Source organism: Melozone crissalis, unplaced genomic scaffold (assembly GCF_028551555.1).
Source record: "Melozone crissalis strain CALT ecotype California unplaced genomic scaffold, PUWL_Pcris_2 ptg000006l_1, whole genome shotgun sequence".
NCBI classification, from domain to species: Eukaryota; Metazoa; Chordata; class Aves; order Passeriformes; family Passerellidae; genus Melozone; species Melozone crissalis.
Window position 1 is genome coordinate 1,969,042 of NW_026535784.1, and position 21,556 is coordinate 1,990,597.

General features: G+C 34.7%; 1 protein-coding gene across 1 annotated transcript in view; it reads left to right on the forward strand.

The window, feature by feature from the left end:
- Positions 1-21,556, forward strand: part of ARAP2 (ArfGAP with RhoGAP domain, ankyrin repeat and PH domain 2) — a 113,466-nt gene that overhangs the window by 65,187 nt on the left and 26,723 nt on the right. The window contains exons 17-25 of the mRNA XM_054290628.1: positions 2,374-2,518; positions 4,750-4,852; positions 5,468-5,666; positions 7,633-7,696; positions 14,769-14,932; positions 16,384-16,596; positions 18,199-18,304; positions 20,158-20,305; positions 21,010-21,078. Of these exons, the coding sequence (XP_054146603.1) occupies positions 2,374-2,518; positions 4,750-4,852; positions 5,468-5,666; positions 7,633-7,696; positions 14,769-14,932; positions 16,384-16,596; positions 18,199-18,304; positions 20,158-20,305; positions 21,010-21,078 (1,211 nt within the window). The remainder of the gene's footprint in view (positions 1-2,373; positions 2,519-4,749; positions 4,853-5,467; positions 5,667-7,632; positions 7,697-14,768; positions 14,933-16,383; positions 16,597-18,198; positions 18,305-20,157; positions 20,306-21,009; positions 21,079-21,556) is intronic.

Consider the following 21,556-nt stretch of genomic DNA (forward strand, 5'->3'; position numbering starts at 1 on the left):
GCATATTTCTAAATACCTGTATAGATTGAAGATTTGGCTGAAAGTGCTCACAGAATGGCTTCTGTGGCATTTTTTGAGGGAGATGCACTGTGACTGAGCATTGTTAGTAGGATTTCTTAAAATTTATAAAGAAAGCCCCCAGACAAGAAATTTTGACTGCCTTCCATTTCAAGTCTTTAGTGGACAGAAATGAAGCTGCTTTGAAAGTTTGTAGTCTGTTACTTACCATTGCACTTAATACTTGAGGGAGCATACAATAAATAGAAAGGAACCACATTTCTCTGAGGTCAGGTTTTGTTCTCTGAAACTGTGATTGTGTCTTGAAGATGGTAGATGTTCTACTGTTTGCTTTTTTGGGCATGGGCATTTGTTTGCTTTGTTTTTGTATTGATGTTCAATTACCCATGGGTTTGTCAGGACTGATATTTCTGGGATGGGCTCTTTACAGATACATAGGAGATAGTTTCCCTGACCATTTGTTCAACGAGACACATGGAACAAGGGAAGGAGATGTAATGACATACTTTAAAAAACAAAAAAAACCCTGCAACTTTGAATGAGAAACTGCTCTTACCTTAGGGCTCTAATCTATCTCTGCCAGGTTTAAGAAGCACTATGACAGAAGTACTTCTTGCTACTCAAAACACAAAATATATAATCTTTCTTTTTCTATTCTTTCACTACATCCAGAACTGTTTTTAAATCTCACTAAGATGAAGTAATACTCATATTGCAAATTATTGTGAATAAGTGGACATACTGTTTTTCATTCTCTTTAGGAAGAAATTTGAGGGTTAGAGTAGTAATATGGGGGAGAAAATTTCAGTTCCTTCCTCTGCTTGTAGGTATTCAAATAAGGTCATGTTACCTGAAAAATCTGACCTAACTGTCTAGTTGTAGAGAAGAGAACTCCTGCTGAAGCAGTTCTGACTTGCCATGAACTAATTGAGGCCTCTGCAGGCCATAGGGGAGCACCATTTTCTCACAGCATTTAGACAAATTTGGGGCCTTTTTTTTTTTTTAATGCTGTGTGTGGATAGGGCTCCAAATCAGAATCCTGTGAAGCTGTTTAATCATTAGAATTAAGTTCTTCTTCAGTGTTAGGAATCTCTGAGGCAGGTGACAGTCTTGTCTTCAGTATCAAGGGCTGAAAATTTAAATGCTTTCTTGTCACAGAAAATTGTTACCCCTTTGTAGACTTGGCCCTAATGGTAAAGGGACACTGAAGAAATCATTCAGTGCTGTGAATTAACCAAGGTTTTATCCCAACCAGGTGGAACACCTGGAAATACAGCCTCGTTTTTCATTATGTGTGTCTCAGTACAGGAGAGAGCCAACTCTGTGTGTACTTCTCATTACAGCAGCGTCAGTGTTTTCAGCAGGGGTGCATGCATTTTGAGGAGAGTTGTTGTTAATTAACAGCTGTTGATATCAGCGGGAGGAGAGCTCAAATGTTGGTGCTATTCTGATGGAGTGGATCAAAAAGTAAAGCTTAGAGGTTTAGGGGCTCAAGTTTGATTTTTGCTTTTGTTTCTAGTGAAAAAGGTTTTATGGATCCCTTTAAAAAGCTTCGATATTCCAAAATTGTCCTTGAGAGTTTAATAGTTTAATGAATATTGAAGTAGTGAGCTGTTTTGCAGGATAGGTTTTGGAAGATGAGGGAGGAAAAGCCAGGGGACAAAAAACCCTGAACATTAAAAACCTTAAAATTTGGTGCTCAACTCTCATAAACGAATACGTTACCAAGCCATTTGTCTTATGTTTATTTTAGTACTTAACATTTGTATTTAGACAGAATATAGATAGCACTAGGTAGCAAATAGCATGATATAAAGAAATATTAATAAATAGTACAAAATATTTATAAAACTAATATAAACCATATAGAAAACAACAGAAAAAGCATGAAATATCAGATAACATAGTTAACATTTTCAGATTACAACTGGGTTTTGTTGTTTGATTTTTCTGGGGTTTTTTTGCCGGATCTGTTTTACCAAATTCTCAGAAGTACTTTGCCAGCTGTATAGGAATTTTTAGACAGTGGAAAATAAGTAAAGTATTTTCTTTTATGATCTACTTTTCTGCAGCAGTGGAAACAGATGGACCTCAGATTTTGTTCTAAGAAATAGACATAAGCTAGAATGAATTTATGACTATTTTCAGTAGCAAATAGACATTACTATGTTTTGTCATGTGTTGTAATCATATTTTAGGACATTAGAGGAAGTAAACATTTAGTTGTAATTAAATATACCAAATAATTCAGTGAAGTTGCTCTGCAGCCTTTTTCTCCATCTTGTATTTACCTATTAAAAAAAAAAAAAAACTTAATGAAGAAAATCTGACCTTTCTATTTTTTTTTAATCACAGATTGCTACAAAAGATGGTGCACTTTGGAAAGTGGCTTTCTGAGCTACTATGAAAATGATAAAACTACCACTCCTAATGGTATGATTTACGTCAATGAAGTTATCTGTCTTGTAGTACACAAGTCAGACTTCTTTTTAAATAGAGGGTAAGCTCCTGAATTCATATTTCAGTAAACAAACTGTTCATTTTTTCCTGAATTTTGAATAGGCAATTTCGAAAAAAAGCTGTTTTTTTCTGACTTCAAGAAATTAGTGCTATGTCATAGTCAGGGATTTTTTTATAGTGATAGAATGAAAATATTAGGGTAATTTAAAAGGGCAGCTTAAATTAGATGTGTATGTTTCTTTTTAAATCTGTAATGAATATTCTCAGTGCTTGAAAGGTTGCGTGATGATAAATTGAACAATTAATACTCATTTTTCTTTCTGCCTCAAGCCAAAATTCTCGCTTTGCTTCTTCCTTCTAATGCAGCAGACTAGAGCTCTCCACAATGCTTCTGGATTTGGTCACAGAGGCATTGGTTTTTGAAATCCATTCTTAGTTCTGTAGCTGAGGACAACAGTGGAACTGATGAACATTTTTAACTGGAAGAAACCAGCTTTTCTTTCTTTTTTTTGGTGGGGAGAGGTGGGGTGGGGAAGGTCTTGTTTTTTCTTTTATAAGTCTCTCACATCCCATTTGTTCATGAAAAACATCACATAGGGAGTGACCTAAATCTGATTACAGTGATACTCAATTTCTTTAGTGCAACATTTTTGTTTAAAATATGCTTTGTACTTGTCTAACAGATTCCATAACACTTTATTTTTGAATCTGTGTGTATGCACCTAAAAAAAAAAAAAAACTTTCTATGGTATAATACTGCAATGCTGTTAGTTACAAAACAAAATTGTCTGCAAAGAAGACATAGTCTATTCAGTAAGCTGCTGAAAAAGATAATGGGAATAAAGGACTTAGGCTGTTACAGGGGAGAGAGATCCTGAAACATGGTGATTTCTCAATATGCCATCAAATACAGAGAAGTGACCTTCACTATTCTGCGGTAGCTCTGTGGTACCCAGAAAAAAGAAAAAAAAAATCACTTTTTTCTTCTGTGTTCAAATCTAACATATTGTTTATTGCATTTCCAGATGGTTCAATTTTAGGTTAATAACTAAATTAAAAAACATGTTGGCTGAATACTTCACTGTTTGGAAATAACTAAGTTCCTGTTGTGCTCTACTTGCGATTGAGTTTTATGAGAAACTTTACTTAGATTTGACATTTCATGTAGTGAAACAGCGGGTCCTTAAAAATGCCTATTCTGTTAGTCAGAACTAAGTGTTTATATAATTTTCCAAGTGGCTATTGAAAATTATAGAAGTGACTCATGCTCAGTTCTCCACATTTAGAAAAATCTCAGTCTTCAGCATTGAAAGGAAAAAGCATACTCCATCTATTTGGCATCTAACAAGAGGTCACACGCAAAATCATACTTTAAATTGCTGAACCATAATTTTTGAGTTAAAGGGTGACCGACCCAAACTTCAGCACCATATTTACTTTCCAAATTCCACACCAATTTAAACTGATTTGCATTTTCTTCTTATTTGTCCATTAAAAATTGAATAAACAGGGTTCATCTGCTGAAATAGTGGTATAATTTTTAAAAGGAAAGATACCCAAGAAGCTCCCTTAAGGAAACTTTTAAGAGTTTCTTGAGCTACAGCAACTTCAAAGTATTCCTGCTCTTCTTGGTGATGGCAGGTGACCATGCCATGCATTTCACCCCGGCAGACTCAGGCTGCCTGACAGGAAAAGCCTCTTCAGTTAAAAGGGCAGGTGAAGGGCAGGAACAGGTTGGTGACAAGAATAATACTCTCCATCCTTGGCTGTTTTCAAGGCTTCTCATTGTGATAATCCCTCTTTGAGCACAAGATGAGATCAAATGACATCTAAAAGTCCCTATGAAACAACATTTCAACTTGTTTACAACTTCCCATTCAACTGGTTTTTCAGCTTATATTAAACATACAAAAAAATCTTTTGAATGCATCACAGAAATGTGCTTGATCAAATAACATGAGCTTGCGAAGGCAGAAAATTCCCTATGCATTTTTAATGACTATATGTAAACATTTTTATGCATTTTGGAATTATTCAAAAAACTGTTACACCATAGTCTTTAAACATGTATTATTGACCTGCAAAGTACTTTGATCCTGATGTATTGTAAAGTGCTTTATTATTAGCTGTTTGTAATATTGGAGGAGAAATGCAGATGGGTTCCATTCCATATGTATGAAAGAATGAAAAAATAGTGAAATAAAATGACACTAGTATGTCTGCTCTTTTGGAGACTAAATACAGCTGTGTTTCTTCTCTTACTTCCTTTAGGGACATCTTTACATTTGAAATATACTTACTGTCAGAGCGTGTTTTTCTGTTTGGAGCTGAAACCGCACATTCACAAAGAAAATGGACTTCAGCAATAGCTAAGGTAATACTGATAATTATCTTTTTCAGTTAGGCCAGGAGCCTTTGCACAAATAATAAAGTGCCATTGTTAGCTTAAAACCTTTGTGAAGCCATTATTGATGAATACTGATCTCTCCTGCGTGTAAAGGTTTCTTGTGCAGCAGGAAGAAATAACTTTTGTGATTTAATGTTTGAAACAAGGTAATAAAATGTGAAAGGAATTGAAGCAGCATTTGAATGCCGACCTTAAGAATATATTAAACGTGCTCTAATATAAAGACATATACTGTATGAGTATATTTCAGCTAAGTTTTTTATGGTTGCAGCTCTATTAAATTTATTTGCTGAAATGAAATTCATAAGGCAATACCATATTTTATACTGTTCCAAATGTTAATAATCACATTACTAATTAAATCAATTGTAGAGCGTGAATGGAAAAAATGTTAAACTTGATTTTGCATTTGAAATTTAGTGTATCTATGGGCATATGAGTGTGGGTTTTACATCTCAAAGTTTGAGGTTTTTTTACTGTGACCTTAATCCTGGAGTCCTGTAGATTTGCAATATTTTGATTTTGTTTTTTAGGGGCAGAGGGTTTTTTTCTTCATCTGACTCACCCCATTTTCTTTGGTAGCATTTTGTTCCCCCGGTGGCAGAATCATTGTTAGAGCGGGACTGTGACCTTATTGGGCAGCTGTACTACAAAGATTGCCACAACCTGGATCAGTGGAGAAAAGGCTGGTTTGCTATAGAGAAGTCGAGCCTTTATTTTTGTCTTGAAATGGAGGATGCTGAAGAAGATTCCATATATCTAAGGAGGTTGCAAGAACTAAGTAAGAACATCTCGTATTCAGAAAGTGTTCTGTGGGATTAATTCACTGTTAAGGACATTTCTATTACATTTCAAAGTAATAAATATTGGGAAGCTCAGTAACTATTCCTTCACATGAGTCAGATGTTCTTCCAACTCTTATCTAAATATGGGGTTGGTTAATTTCTGTCTTGGGGTTTTTTTTTCTACTTTTTGGCACATGCCAGAGAAATTTTTCACAGCTTTAAAATGAATGATGACAGTTTTCGTTCCAGTTGCAGCAGTATCTTTCTTACAAGAGTACAGAATTGAATAATAATATATAACCTTTTGGGATTATTGTCTCATATTTTTGACAGGGCAGAAATACTCACTGCAGAACACATTCTTGAGATGATTGACAGGTCTAGTTTTAAAATACTCAAACATACTGGAAAATTATAATTCTCTTGGAAAACTACTTCACAGACTAATAGACTTTTTTCCAATACTAAAAATAATATTTGCTCAATATCATGATATGGAGAGATAAGAATGTTTGTATAAATGGTCTTCTATGACCAATTTTATATCATCGTTTGTAATTATGCTCTGAATCCTCTTTTAAGCATATCTGCCCTACTTGTTTTTATATTGAACAAGGCAATATGTTACATAGAAAAATACATATAATTTGAGGTTTCTAATAAAGTAGCATAGAGAGGATAGTTTAGCTCTTTATTGATGATACTGTTTATGAATGCTGACAGATTGTGGACTGTTTTGCAGGAGCTTGCCTAAATGCCATTGGGTTTTCCACTGTTTATTTACTGCCACCTTATATTTGGTGTAAACAACACCATGAAGGTGGTTTTTAATCAGCAATGTTTTTATGCCTCTAGGTGTCTTTCAACTTGTGAATACTTTTGATCCTAATTCAGAATTAAAAGATTAGGCATAAGGAGAACTGTTCCTGATATTTTTTTTGATGATGCAACTGTATTTGCCTCTGCCAGAATCATAAGAGCGTGCAAAATCTGTGTATATTATATCTCATGTATAAAAATGAAAGACTTTTGACTTGCAGTTGAGAATTTGTTTCGCTTGGGGTTTTTAATATTAGTTGTATTTCTAGGAAATATTATATATCCATACTCTTTTCTTTGATTTCTGCTCTCTCCAGAATATATCTGCTCCACTGTTATTACTGATAATACTGATTTGTGAAATGAAACTTGAAAACTAATGAATCATTTTTGGAAGTATAGTGACTTACATTCTTGCTATTTGACTCAGTAAATATAGATGAAGCTAGGAGTTTGTGTGACACAAAAACATCATATAACATGCAATGTGTTTATTGGTTTTCATTGGTATTTAGGACTTTACTCTCTCTGGGAATTAGTTCAAATAAGGTGTTCATTACATATGACACGCACTTTGAGAAATTAAGTTTTCAGAATTTCAAATTAGTAAGCAGGTTACATTTAATTTACTGGTTTTAGTATAGTGCACAGTATAGTTTTTAAGCAGTGCAACTGAAAGCTATCCAGATGTATTTGATGTGTTATGTACAATGTATTTTACAGGGTGCTTTTTTTAGCAGGGATAACATAAGGCATAAAGAAGGGTGGAAATGATCTTCAAGTTAATGGATTCCAAAATCCAGCTTACTTCTGAATCATTATGTCTTCTACAACTTGTATTTACAAGTTGAGTACAATAAAACACTGTAGCATATTTTCACATTAAAAAGTATGTTTAAACTTTCTTGATAATGTTTTGTGTTAGTTTTTCTTTTAAATGTAAATGTGGTGTGGTATTTTGTGGCGTTTTGTTACTATTATCAGCAGCATTCTTTATTTGCAAAGTTTAGGAATTCCGTGCACCTTTTGCCACTGGAGATAATTTTGAAAAAAAGGTCTGTCTGTATGTGCATGCATGTATGTGTTTGTCGATAAATATGTGTCTGTGAAGGTCATATGAATGTGTATATGTTTTGTTTTCAGCAACTAGCAGTGTGATGCAAAATGGAGAGAGAATAGATGTCCTGCTGCTTGTTGAAAAAGGAAGGTAAGTTTCCGATCTGAAAAAATATTTAATCTGTTTTTATAGTCATATCTTAGAATTATTGTTGGTAAGTTCTGGAGTTTTTTCACTTAGGGTTGCTAGTAAGAGAGTAAATTTGCAGAGTTTTTAAAGGAGGGAATATCTTTGTGCATTAATTACATTTTATGTCTGTGTCACAAAATGTTAACAAGCACTACTTAATTAAAAACTGTTTTCCCACTGAGAAAATTATTCCCAGATTAGTCTGCCAATAATGATTTCTTCAAAAGGATCTAACTCTTTTTACCTTGTAAAAAAGGAGTACCTCTTCGGAGCTTTTACTGTAAACTACTTGATTTTTTTAATCATTCTTATGTCTCAGAATTCTATATCTCAGGCTGCCTAGATCAGGTTTGAGAGGATATGAATGGGTCCTCTGGTTAATCTTGTTGTAATATCTGATCTGTTAGCAATATACTGTCTAGGAAAAAACATACTTACAAAGCAAACATGATCCATGTCTGCTTCCAAGGAGGTAATATTTGGCAGAGATGACTGTATCATATTTATATGATGGAGGAGCTTGGAACTTGAGGTGAGGTATGTATTTCTGCCTCAAATATGTGTACAAATTCAAAGATGAAAATATAAATTGTGGAAGATAATTCTTAGTTTTTAGTAGGTTGAGGCTTTTTTAATTTCCATGATATGTTATTGGGCAGGAGTCTGTCTTAAGTGGTGCAGTATTTATACAGTATTTTGAACAGCCAATAATAGGTTGATAAATGGAGGGTGTTTCTTTCTTTGGCAAACAAAAAAACTTCATAGATACCTTTGACATCTATTCCGAGTTGGAATAGCTTGTCAGAAATGCATTGTAACTTGTGTGTTAGAATTTTAACTCTTTCTAGGATATGGTATAAGTTTCAGAACTGAGTAGGGCTACGCAGGTTAGAAGGCAACACTTTTTCTTGTCTTTTTGGGGTAGTTCTGTTTTGAGTTGGGTTTTTGTTTGTTTGTTTGTTGATTTGATTTGTTTTGGTTTGTGTTTGTTTGGTTTTTTTTTCAAAAAAGCATATTGAAAGGTGCAGCGTTAAGTAAGCTATATACACCAAACAGGGAACCTGAGGTATCCTAGTCAAGGTGCAGTCTAAAGATTGATATAAACCATGAATATAATTTCATAGGTATTAATGTTGAGCTAAACTTAGCTCCAAGTCAGGGTTTATAATTTATTTCATTAGATTATTTCTTTCAAGTGAGGGTAGGTTTTCCCTGAACCACTCTAGTAGTTTAAGGGAAATTCTGGACTATTTGAAAATAATTTCAGCAGGGACACTGGCTGATTTAAGGTGGACATGAATATATTTAATTTTTCTTCACTGAAGTCTGCGCTAAAAATTTAAATGCACAGTCTTCACATTGCCCTAAACATTGAAAGCTATATGGGTGTATAGGATTTGGCATGGTGATTGTTTTTTAGGATATTGCTTCAAAACTATCCAAGTGTGCAGTGCTGTTGTATGAGATGGCATCTTAAAGTGATAAGCAATTTAATGTGTGTGTGGAAGATGATTAAACATAAAATCACCCTTGTCTTTAGACTCAATTACTGTAAACGGAAATAAGGCTGCTAATCCTCTTTGTGCTCCTTCAAGCTCTAGATAAATTAATATCCTTGAGATGTCATCAGCATCAGCTAAATGAAATGTCAGTCTCTAGATTTTCCTATTCTGTCTGTTATTTTGTATCAGTGCTCATCTAATGTCAACTTTGGCACAGATTGATCGCTTGGAAGAGATTCTGTGTAGCTGATGACTTTCTTGTTAATTTGTTAGTCACTTAAATGCAGGATAAATTATAAAATAAATAAAGAGTAGTATTGAAAGAATTAAGTTAAACAAGTAAGATTTTTCCGGAATCAGGAAAAGCTTAGGAGAAAAAAATAACCCAACAACCATAAACCAAACCAAAAAAGCCACCATCCTTTGCATAAAAAAATAAATGTGGTGAATTTCTTAAAGTGTCTTGTTAAATTTTACTAGAAAATTTTATGAAAATTCCTTGAGGTATTTTTCTACTGACTTTCCATTTCTTACAAATATTTATGCCCTTTGTTTCAAGTCTCAATCTTTGGACTCATTAATTAGGGAAAGTCACACATTTACATGTATTATATCTTTCTGTTTCACAACTTTTTTTTTTTCTGAAACCACAAGACTGCTTCTCTTTTGAAGTATCTTGTCTTTTTTGAAGCTCAGTGGAAATTTTCACAACAATTCTAGATTACTTAATTTTATATTATTTTTTTTCAGATCTTATACATGTTAATGCTTGTGTGTGTCTATCTTTACTGAAGTAAATTACAGAACACCCTTTTTTTAACACCGACTGGAATTTTATTACATTCTAGTATCTATTGGAGCATATTGTCTAGACTGCTAGAACAGTATCTAACTCAGCTGGAAATCTTGACTTCTCACAGCACTGTGGTGTATAGTTCTACACCCTAATCAGATGGCCATTTGCCTCTTCTTGCTTTCACTTTCATAGCTGAAGTATTCCAGTTTAGTAGTTGAAATGCTTCTTGACTTCTTGCTAGAAGTGGCAAACCATTTTAAGGTTTTCTGTGTTTGAGGCTTCCCTTTTTCACAGAGGTGTCCTCTGATTTGATCCATATTCATTCTGGATATTTTCCCTTGATCTCTGTATTTTTAAAATGCTTGTAGTGCCTGGTGATACTTGACCTCCTGTTGCTATCAATAATATGCTGTCCAAACAGAAGTTGCATGGCATAGTAGTGAAGCAGCTACTCCTGTGTAGCTCAGCAGAGGCCAACAGAGGGATCTGCATGATGAAAAGAAGGAAGTTGTTTGAAAACATCTGTATACAGTAGTTTTTAAATAGAACTTCTATATGTAGAATTTAATGCAAAATCTCTAATGCTAAGTTTTAAAGAAACAGTTATACAGGTAGTTCAGTTTCAAACATTTCTTACATTTTTCTGAAATAATTTAAGCTCTCTCTTAGGTGTCAGTGAATGTTTTCAGATCATAATGTAATCCAGATGGTGCTTTTTCCCCCCTGTTATGCTTGTGATGTAGTTAGCTCTTTCTTATTATGGATAATAAACCTGCCCTACATACTGGCACAATTTCTTTAGGCTGATGGTTCATTCAATGCTTTCTTCTTAACCCTTTGATGATAGCAGTAAGTTTTCTCATAAAATGCAGTTATGGACACAAAATTCTAAAATCCAGAATTAATATAAACTTAAGAGTCAGATGAAAGGACTTGTGCTTCCAATATGGTGTGCTGGATGTAAGACCTTTTGAAGGGTCCCTTGATTAAATATTGCTTGAAAAAAAACATTTTAATGGAATATCTATGCTTCAGTTGCAGTTTGATTTTGCCAAACAATTTCGTATCAGTATTTACTTTCTTAGAACCTATGTTTTCAGACAGGTAAATTATTAGACTCTTGCGGGAATTGCCAGAGGGCACTAAGTTGTGCCAATGTCTGTTTCACACTCTCCCTGCCCACCTTACCCAAAATCTCCTGTTAGCACTGCGTTCCCATTGCACATCTGTGCTACAAAGCTTATAGACACAGCTGAAGCTAGGAGACTTTGCAGATGGGTTAAAGAGAAGCCTTTGCACTCTTGTGGATGGAGTGTGGTCACATTTGTTTGTCTGACTGCTGGGGCAGAAGGATGTGCTGGTAGTCAACAATAAAGCTGTGTAGGTAATGGCAGCTTCCTTAAAGTTGAGACTCATTGATCTGCTGCAGTCCTTGTGCCAGTTCAATTCTCTCAATTCACTAGGGCAGAAATCTACATTGGCAGGCTGCCTTGCTTGTTCGAGTACTTAAATTATTAATTTCTTGGCTATGGACTGTTTGTGCTTCACACAACATAGCAAAAATTCTGCCATTTTTCATCATATTGTCATTTTTGATAACTATTTGTTATGAAATGGGAGATCTTTATCAATTTTTAGAACTGAAAAATAGCACATGTGTAAACATACTATAGAAGGCAGTGCATTTGTATTGAAGGAATGCATTTTGCTTGAGTCTGTGGAAAATAGTTGGTAATCTGCATGGTAGATCTTCATAAACATTATAGTATAAATTCTTTCAAACATGATTACTTCTACAAACTCTTTAAATTCCTCAGTTTTGTGCTACATGGGACATCACTATATTTCAGCCTGTGTTTATGCTTAGTCTTAAGCCTTGGATTTAATATTACTTTATATTTTATAATGACAATTAGTTCAGTGAAAAATGCATGTATTTGTTATTAATTCTGTCTGAAAACTCTGTGAAAGAGATGAACACAGAGGTTAAATCTGCAAAGTTATCTCCATTGTTTCATGAACTTCTGTGGAAGAATTCAGCTGTTCTTGAGGAGAGTTCTGCTCTTCTGCTGGAAATTATTTCCCCTTTCTTTTTTATTACTTCCAGGTTCAAGGAGGTAAAAAAATCATTTCCAATTAGGGAAAAAAAAATACATTTTCCCCGAAGGACTAAACTGAGAAGACTCTGCTTTAAGCATCTTATTTCTAAATTATTTTGTGTTTTTCTGATTTAAATTTATTCCAGGTGTGTTCTCTCAGCCAAAAATTATTGAGGTTTGAGATGAGCTTTTAAAGCCACTTTCATGAGAAATTGACTGAGTTCTGAAATGTGTCTGGCACTAGTTTAATATTTTTTTCCCTTCTTTGCTCTTGTGGTATTGTAGTGAAAATGTATCTCTGATTTATTTTACTTTTGATGCCGCCACTCTGGAGATTTTTGACTGGGCAAGTATAATTTTTTCAAAAATAATTAGTTACCTTCTATGAACAGTCCAGGTTCCATGATAGCAGTATGTTTTTCATATTTATATTTCTTACCAGCAACTTCTCTTTCATGCCTGTTTTGGTCCCTTGGGACTACAACTTAAACAAAAACAACCTTTTCTTTGCTAATTATTAAGTACCCTCTTCCTCTGTAACTGAATTGAGCTCAACAGCTTCTGAAATTTTAGAAAACAATGAGAACATCATCACTTTGTACTTCTGAAATCTTTTTTCTAGTGTGATGCATTGAGGGGAAGATGGAAAGATCCATAAAATACAAGGTGATCTTTTCCACATAGTTTAGGTATTTCATATATCACAACAATTGATTGACAGGCACATGATTAGACTTTCGTATCTCTATGAAAAATGCTGATAAGTTCATGTGACCTTTGAAGTTTAGTACAGTATTTTTTCTCTCCTCCTCAGGTATCAATTAATTGATATGCAGCAGAGTTGCCCTTTTCTTGTTTTGAAGTAATAATATTTTCACTTCGCTTCCTGTATAGATCATAATTCTTCGGATAAAAAAAAAATCTGTTGAGACTTCCATTTATCCTTTTGCATAATACGGTAATGTGAGTCCTGCTGTTCTGCAGGGGAAATAAACACCCAGTAATATGCATATATATGTACATTTCTTCTGTTGGAAAGCACCGTAAATCTTTTATAAATCATTGTCCTAACCTCTTCTGATCTGTGAATAATTGTAGGAAATGAGTAGAGTATCTTGCACTGTCAAACTTTTTTCTACTACTAACCTTTTACTTTCCTTATGTATGTGTGGCAGTAGCAATACCAGAAAATGTAGTGATGTATTCTTTACAAGGCATTGATTGAGAACTACCTGTTTTGACAAGTCTTAAAGAAACTTTGGACAGCACTAAATTAGGCTCACTCATTTTGCTGCAAAAATAGGAGAGGTTTTTGAAAATAATTTTTTTTTTCTCAGTGGAAGAGAGAGGCTGTGTTTCTGCAATGCAGGCATATGTGGTAGTTAGTATGACTTTTGAAGTCATGAAGTAAAGACTTCCTAGAGAAGTGGTTCAGTGGAATGAAATATTTTAGTGTCATCTACTCTGCTGCTGTAAGACTTGGTCTGTATGGTGGATCCTGACAAAAGTTAGGATCCTGGCTGTGTAATACATTGACTGCATCCCCACTTCCTACCAAGACAGGAGTGCTAGAATGGAAACATTTATAAAAGGAAAATTGAAATATATTAGCAAAAAGAAATGAAATTAGGTATTCTCTCTTCATATAAGATGCTTCCTCCTCCAAAAATGAAATAATCAAAATAAAGGTATTTTCTATTTACATGAAACTGTTTTTATAGAAGTTCAGTAGAACATTTTGACTTATCCTAATTTGCAAATAAACGGTCATTAGAGAAAATTGATTCCTTAAATGTCTTTAGTAGGACATAAGACAACATATGTACAAAAGTTTGCTTACTATTTTAACACTTTAAACAGCTGTTTATTACACATGCATTACATGCATATGGTTGGACACACCCCCTTAATGTTTGTTACACATGCATTACATGCATATGGTTGGACATACCCCCTTAAACTTTTCAATTTTGATATTTGCTCTTAGAAGCTATCTTGTCAGGGTGGCACACAGGAGATTAATGTAGCTTGCTGAAATAAAAGAACAAGGCTGAGCTTTGAGATACAGGCAGAGTGTTGCATTAACTTATTCCACCTCAACTCGTAGCTTTTTCATATATGTTCCTGAGCTTTGTGGTAGTGGGTGATCATTTTGATACTTGTGTAAGGAGGGAAGTTCAGTATGTCTCAGCTACTCTATAGAAGAGGGTGGTGGGTGTCTGGGGTGTTTTAGGGTATGAATACAAAAGAAGGAAAGCTTTTTACAGTGTTGAAAGTTGTCTCTAAATTTGTTTCCTTCTTAGCTGTGGCTTGGACGTATGAATGCATAATGTAGGAGCAAGTCTGAAGAAGAGTAATTAAAATGTTAGCAGGTGCTTTCAAAGGGCTTGTGACAATGTTTGTGGATCTTCTTTCATTTTTTATAGCACTGGTAATACAAATGAATTTGGAAGAAAAAAAAAGATGCTGTAACAATAGACCACGATCACAGCTTTATGTGGTGAAAGGTGCCTTGATGTCTTACTCCAAGTATATCTATTTTTTTTCCTTTTCTGAACATCTGCTTTGTTGCCATGGTGCAATAACATCATTTTTTCATTTCTTTCCTGAACTCAAAATATTTTTATAATTTTCAGAACATTATACATCCATGGCCATACAAAGCAGGATTTCATGGTCTGGTATACTGCAATTGAAAAAGCAGCAGGTACAGATGGTAATGCACTACAAGATCAGCAGCTCAGCAAAAATGATGTCCCTATTATAGTGAACAGCTGCATAGCGTTTGTTACACAGTATGGTAAGTAGAGTGGATTTTATTCAAGCTAAGATCATTTGTGTAATACAGAAGCGCCCCCAGCACCAGGTCCTATTGAATGAGTTTATATATTACTTAAAGTAAAGTGCCCCTCATTAGCCCTGACATTCTTTAATGAGATGGTGCAATATACTACCACACAGCTGAGAATGGCCATTTTGGGGAAATACAGCATGGTAAATGCCCTTTATGGACACTTTTCTATTTATGATTTTGCATTGTTTGCCTTATGAAACTTAGCCTCTGGGTCCACTGCCCCAGTGCAGACAACTCAGCCCAGAAAATAAATTCTGCAAACCTGGAAAAGCTGTGGTCTGAACACATCTGGGAAGCTGGCATTAACTGTGGGGTTGAGTTCAGACTTAGGGTGCCGTTTTTTCAGTGAAATAACCTGAGGATTAGTAGGTTAACGTTTATTTAAGTAAATTTTGCCAGGATAACTTTCCCTGGTGTTAGGTTACATGCAGATTATGTTTTGTGTCCCTTTACTACTGCAAATTCATGAGTTTTCTGGTGAGATTGCTACATGCATATCAACCCTGTCTTAGGTATAAATGTGTCTGTAACCTCTGTCAGTATGAGAGCACCTAATTTCTATTTGAGTCATTGAAGTTTAACTAAATAACTTTGGATAGGGCACACTGCTCTACTGTAAGTAGTTGTATTGGGGTTGCACCTAGTGCCTAAAAGTAAGAAAAAAAGCTTTTGCTAAATTATTTTTAATTATTAGCAACAGAACTCAAGTTTTGAAAAAGAAAATTTTTGACTACAGTAGCATATGCAGTGATTAAAGGTAGTCATGACTTCATTTTAAGCTATATGTTTTCTTTTTAATTTTACTTTAGTGGGTGGTTTTTTTACATGTAAGAATAGTAGTTGACTGATGTCTTCAAGAACATGAGAAAAATCAGAAAAAAAGGTATTTTCTGCTACTTGAGGCTTTTAAGAATAATATATTTCAGGTTGGATAAATGCAGTAATACTTTGAGTCTTAAGATGAGTTCATCCATAGAGTAATAAAATAAAAGGAGTTTTCTCATGAAAGCAGCTGTGTTTTATGTGCAATATAATATCTATCATCAAAAATTCTTCTATTTACTATGCCTTTTGAAAGTGCTATTTTAGGAAGCCCTGAAGAGATTTGGGGATTTGAAATGCCTGTAGAATACTCTTGAAATAGTGATCCCAAACTTGCTTACTATTATGATGAGTATTCTTGCAAACAGGTATAGTTGGGTAGAAGAAGACTTGGCAGTGTTTTCACTAAGAAAGGGAGTATGAGTGAAAGATCAGAAAGATACTGTTAGGAAATGCAACCACATATAATTGTTTGGCATCCACATATAATTTTTACATAATCATGTCTGGAATTTTTGAAAGAATACTTAATTTTATGTTCATTTATTTTTCTCTACTGTATTTTTGTGCCTTAGGTTTAGGTAGCAAACAAATCTATCTTAAGAATGGTGATTCATCCAATGTGGCTGAACTGCTGGAAAGCTTCAAAAAAGATGCAAGAAGTGTTAAACTAAGAGCAGGAAAACATCAACTTGAAGATGTGACAGATGTACTGAAAAGTTTTCTTTCTCAAATAGATGATGCACTTCTGACTAAAGAACTTTATCCATTCTGGATCTCTGCATTAGGTAAGGTATTTAATAATATTCCATACAATAAAAGTTATATGTACATTTTCAGTATCAAGTTTGAGAGGCTTGTTAATTTACTTACCCTGTGTCAACCCATGTTATTTAATAACTGGCAAAACAATGTAGTGAGGAAAAAAATATTTGGGGCATGGCTGCAATGGACACATGTTAACAAGAGATGATTTTTAGAATGTCCTTTAAAATGTTAGTTTCTATATTGCAGTATTTGCAAACTGCAAGAAACAAGTGGCTTCCCTACCAAACTGTGGTATAAAATTGCAGGCACAGCAGTAAGAGATGCATGGGAAATGCTGACAGAACATTAGTTTCTATCTGAATGCATAGGAGTCACATAGGCATATTTCTCTGTGGCACATTTTGTCTTTATAAAGAGATATTAAAGCATATTCCTATTTGATTTTATTTAAGTTCAAATATATGGATGTTGCTTTAATACGAGCCACTAGACTTTCAAGAAATTAAAATATTATCAATATTAGACATTTTTGACCATTAAACTCAATTTCAAAGACTAGAGGAAAAAGTATTAAGAGTTTATTCACTTACCACATGATTAATTGCATCAGAAAACAGAAGTTCTGAGGCAGTTTAGATTTGTCAGCTCTTTTTAATGGTGTTACAGTGATTCCCCTTCCTGATCTGTACACATGGCTAAAATTCTACTTCAGCTTTACAACTGAAGTAGGAAAATCCTGTCCTGTTAAGTGATACAGAAGGTACTTCTTGGAAGACTAAAATATTTAAGAAAATGGAGAAGCTGGCCTTTAAACTGTTGTTTTGTTATTTACTTTTTCTGCCAATTACCAAAGAAATCAAAACACAGTCAGTAGCTAGTGAAGAGCACCATCAATCAGTCAGAAGATTCTGTGCTTTCTTTTCAGAAACTTGAGAGAAGCAAGGGACTGAGAGGGAAAAGCTAACTAATTAAATGCACTCTACATTAACTTTGTATATGCCCTGAGCATAAGGGGGCAGCAGAGGAAGGCAGACTTAAGGTAGAAAACTGTGGTTGTGTTTCAGACACTGTCATTCCCAAAACTGGAATTCCTGCCATTGGCCTTGCCGTTGTTCAGCTATATGTAACTTATTTACCAGCCCTTTCCCCTTGTTCTCCTCTAATCAGTCTTATATATGCTTAGATCCTTAACACACTTTGTGCTCTCAGACACTTTTCCAGTAAATATTTAAAATACAAAAAGGTCTTTTCCTTTCTCTGTGCTAGGAACTCTTATAAATACATTTGCACTTGTGCATATGGGGTTGCACTCACGCATGTACATCCTACAGATTAAATATACTTTGAGAGAAAATGCAATTGCTGTTCTGGCCTTAATCTTAAACAGTGGTAAATGGTGCTTGAATGTAGAACTGTCTCTCTTTATTGGTATTTCCCTGAACTGGTGTACAATAGTAGACATTTTTAATAGTATATTTTCAGCATTGCCTTTATGAAGAAGAGGTTGATTTGGTAAATAGTAATTTTAAAAGACTAGATGCTGCTGATATAGTTAATGAGAACTGCTGTTGGTTTTTAGTGTGCATTGTTATTAATGCTCAATGATTATTATTTCCTGGCAGATACGCAGAATGAAAAGGAGCGTGTGAGGAAGTACAGAGCTTTTATTCAGAGTCTTCCGCCAGTCAATAGAGCAACTTTGGCTGCTTTAATTGAACATCTTTACAGGTCATTGCAAATAAAGCATTGTAGCAGAGAAATTATTGTAATGTGTTCTCAGTATAACTCTACAATATATGAAATGTGGCTTGTTTCATTCACCAGTAATCACAAAAGCTTATCTAGTTGCAGCAATTAATTGCATTTGAATTCCTTTAATTGATAATGTGTTTTTTCTTTGGTTGTATTTTTAGCTGAAGGTATCTATAAAAATCAATGGATTGGAGCAGCCTTACAGGGAGAGAGGGCTGCCAGTGTATGTGTCCAAGTAGGGTAATTTCTGATGTAGCTTCTTTATGCAATTTCATTTTACTCCAGTCTACTAGTCTTCCAGAGAATTGTTGCAAATGGTTCTTGAAATTAAAATATTTTTTTCAGTGAAAATGTCCTTCTCCACAATCTGTTTTGCACATAATAACTTTGAGAATTACCTACCCTTCCTGTTTTTCATCAGTGCTTCATTTAACTGAGGCAGCAGTAGAGAATATCCAAAATACAAACTTGTTTAAGCACCAAAGGTCATGACTTATTCCTAGATCAAATAAGGGGCAGAAAATTTGTAAAAAATATTTGACAGGATGATTCTGAGGTGTCAAGGTTAGATAGTACTGGTCTATGTTATATCATCTATTGAAAAAGTCAAATTATATTTTTGGTGAATTGCAGTGAGTGTAGAATAGGTAGAAACTTCTCTTTAAAGAATATTGTGTTTAGAAATTATGGTACATAGCCAGGTACATTGCCAATGTAATTTAAAAATATTTATGTGATTATGAAATTGATTAGTGCCATAATTTGGATAAAGACTGTGCTACATATTGTGTTTAAGAAGTCTCTGAGCATGTCCAATTAGAGATACTAATATGATGTTGCATCTGTTCTGAAAGTAGTATGAATTCATGCATTCAATGGCCAAAATTCTGTGGTAGTTTAAAGTGTTTTCCTCTAAAAAAAGACATGTTATGTGAACAACAGGAGTAATATGAAAACTTTACTATAGGGATAGGAACTAAGAAGGACCTAATTTCTTTCCACATTTTTTTTGATCTTTGATCTCAAGTTTGTAGGATATACTTGTATTACATAATACAGTGAAACTGTGTTTGGCATTGATTTGGCCTCACCTGGAGCTCTGTGTGCAGTTCTGGGGTCTGCAGTTAAAGGATGTTAAGGTGTTTGAATGTGTCCAGAGGAAGGAAGGCAGCAATGCTGGTCAGAGGGCTGGAAGGAATCACCTGTGGGGAGGGCTGAGGACTCTGGGCTTTTCTGCTTCAGAGAAAAGCAGGCTGAGGTGTGACCTCATTGCTCTGTGCAGCTTCCTGAGGAGGGGAAGGGGAGAGGGAGGTGCTGATCTCTTCTCCCTGGTATCTGGTGGCAGGGTGAATCATGGAAATGATTCAAAACTGCATCCAGAGAAGTACCAACTTGTCGTTAGGGAGGATTTCTTACTAAAAGGGTGGTCAAACATTGTAACAGGCTTTTTAGAGGGATGGTGGATGACCCAAGCCTGTCAGTGCAGTTGGACAGTGCCCGTAGCAACATGCTTTAGCTTTTGGTCAGCCCTTAAGCAATCCAGCAGTTGGACTAGATGATCAGGTATTCTAACTCAGGTATTCTATTCTGGTTTTATTGTTTTCTATTCTAAGTAGTTTTGATATCACTTGAAATGCAGCTAGAAAGTTTTCATTTCTGTAATGAGAAATAAAGAGTATAAAAAATATTAAATAAATAGTAGTACATGTTTTCATTGCATTTAATGTAGTAACCTTTTTTTTTAAGTGCTCTCCATATTCTGTAAAGGAGCCTCAGACAATCAAAGGAACAATGAAACTATCTAGATATGTTTATTTTTCCTTCAACAGAGTGCAGAAGTGTTCTGAAATTAACCACATGAACCCTCAGAATTTAGCCGTGGTGTTTTCCTCATGCTTATTTCAAACTAAAGGCCAAACCAGTGAAGAAGTCAATGTAATTGAAGATCTAATTAAAAATTATGTACAGCTTTTTCATGTACGTATCTTTATATGCATCCTAACTGCTCAGATGTTAGAGATTCAAAAATATAAAAATCTGCTTTAAAATGGTCTTCCTACTAGTTCAACAATCTGAGAATTTACAGGGTTTTTGAACTCTAAGTCAGTGAATGTTTTTCTTGTCCTGCTTTAAATTTTATTTCCCAACTAGTTTAACCTGTGTAGGAAGGACTATTTGTGGGATGCTGTGAGCTACTGTTGTCCAGAATGATGCTCATTGTCTTTGCTGGCAAAAGCTTACTAAATTTAGGATTTTTTTTAATTATGACTATTAAAAATACTGCTTCTAATCAGATTTTATAGGCCTGATCAGAACTGAAGCATAGAAGGATTTTGTGTTCTTAGTCTCTGAGCTGTGATTATAATTTGTTTTGTTCCTTATACCCAGAAATAATGTTAAATCCAATTGGATAGAAAAGCTACTACTAGCAGCAATTCATATTAGCCATTTTGATTTGGAGTTGACTGTGCCGCTATAACATTGTTCTGCAGTTTTTCATTGATTCCTCTCTATTTCAATATGTATTCCATGAAGTTTATAATAATGAGTTCCATCAATGAAGAGCTGTTTCTGACTGATAGAATATTTTGCATGCCTGCTTCTATGAGAACATGATTGGCGGTATTGGCAATTGTTGCCATAACTGTTATTAATCACTCCAAAATTATTTATTTATACAGATAAATGAAGACCAAGTCAAACAAATGGACATAGAAAACAGTTTTATTACAAAATGGAAAGACACTCAGGTAAGTTAGGCATGGATAAAAGGGAGTGAGGCCTTAACATCTCTTTACATAGGTGTGGCTGCTCTCCTGTTCATCACTGAGACAGCATCACCCCAGGCACTGCACAGATGCAAAGTCACGCTTGATCCAGGTGTGAGATAAAGTGGCTCAGCTCACCTTCTTGCTCTCCTCATCAGATCTCCACAGCAGTTTGCCACAGGCTTCCAGTTAGGGTTAAAAGTAATGATGTGGTGCAATTGAGGGATGTAACAACAGTGCTGTAATCATGTAAGTGTCATGGGTAATTGGAAACTTAGGCCTCAAGCAGCTGCAATTAAGAATTATAAGAATTCTTTACATTTAATGACTGAGAGTCTGACATCATTGCATCAAAATGTGTGCACATAAGTGGGAAAATCAGTGATGTAGATACTTAATACTTTGGAATATACAGGCTGCCTCAGTACTATTATCTCTGGTTATGCAGAATGTTCAGAGA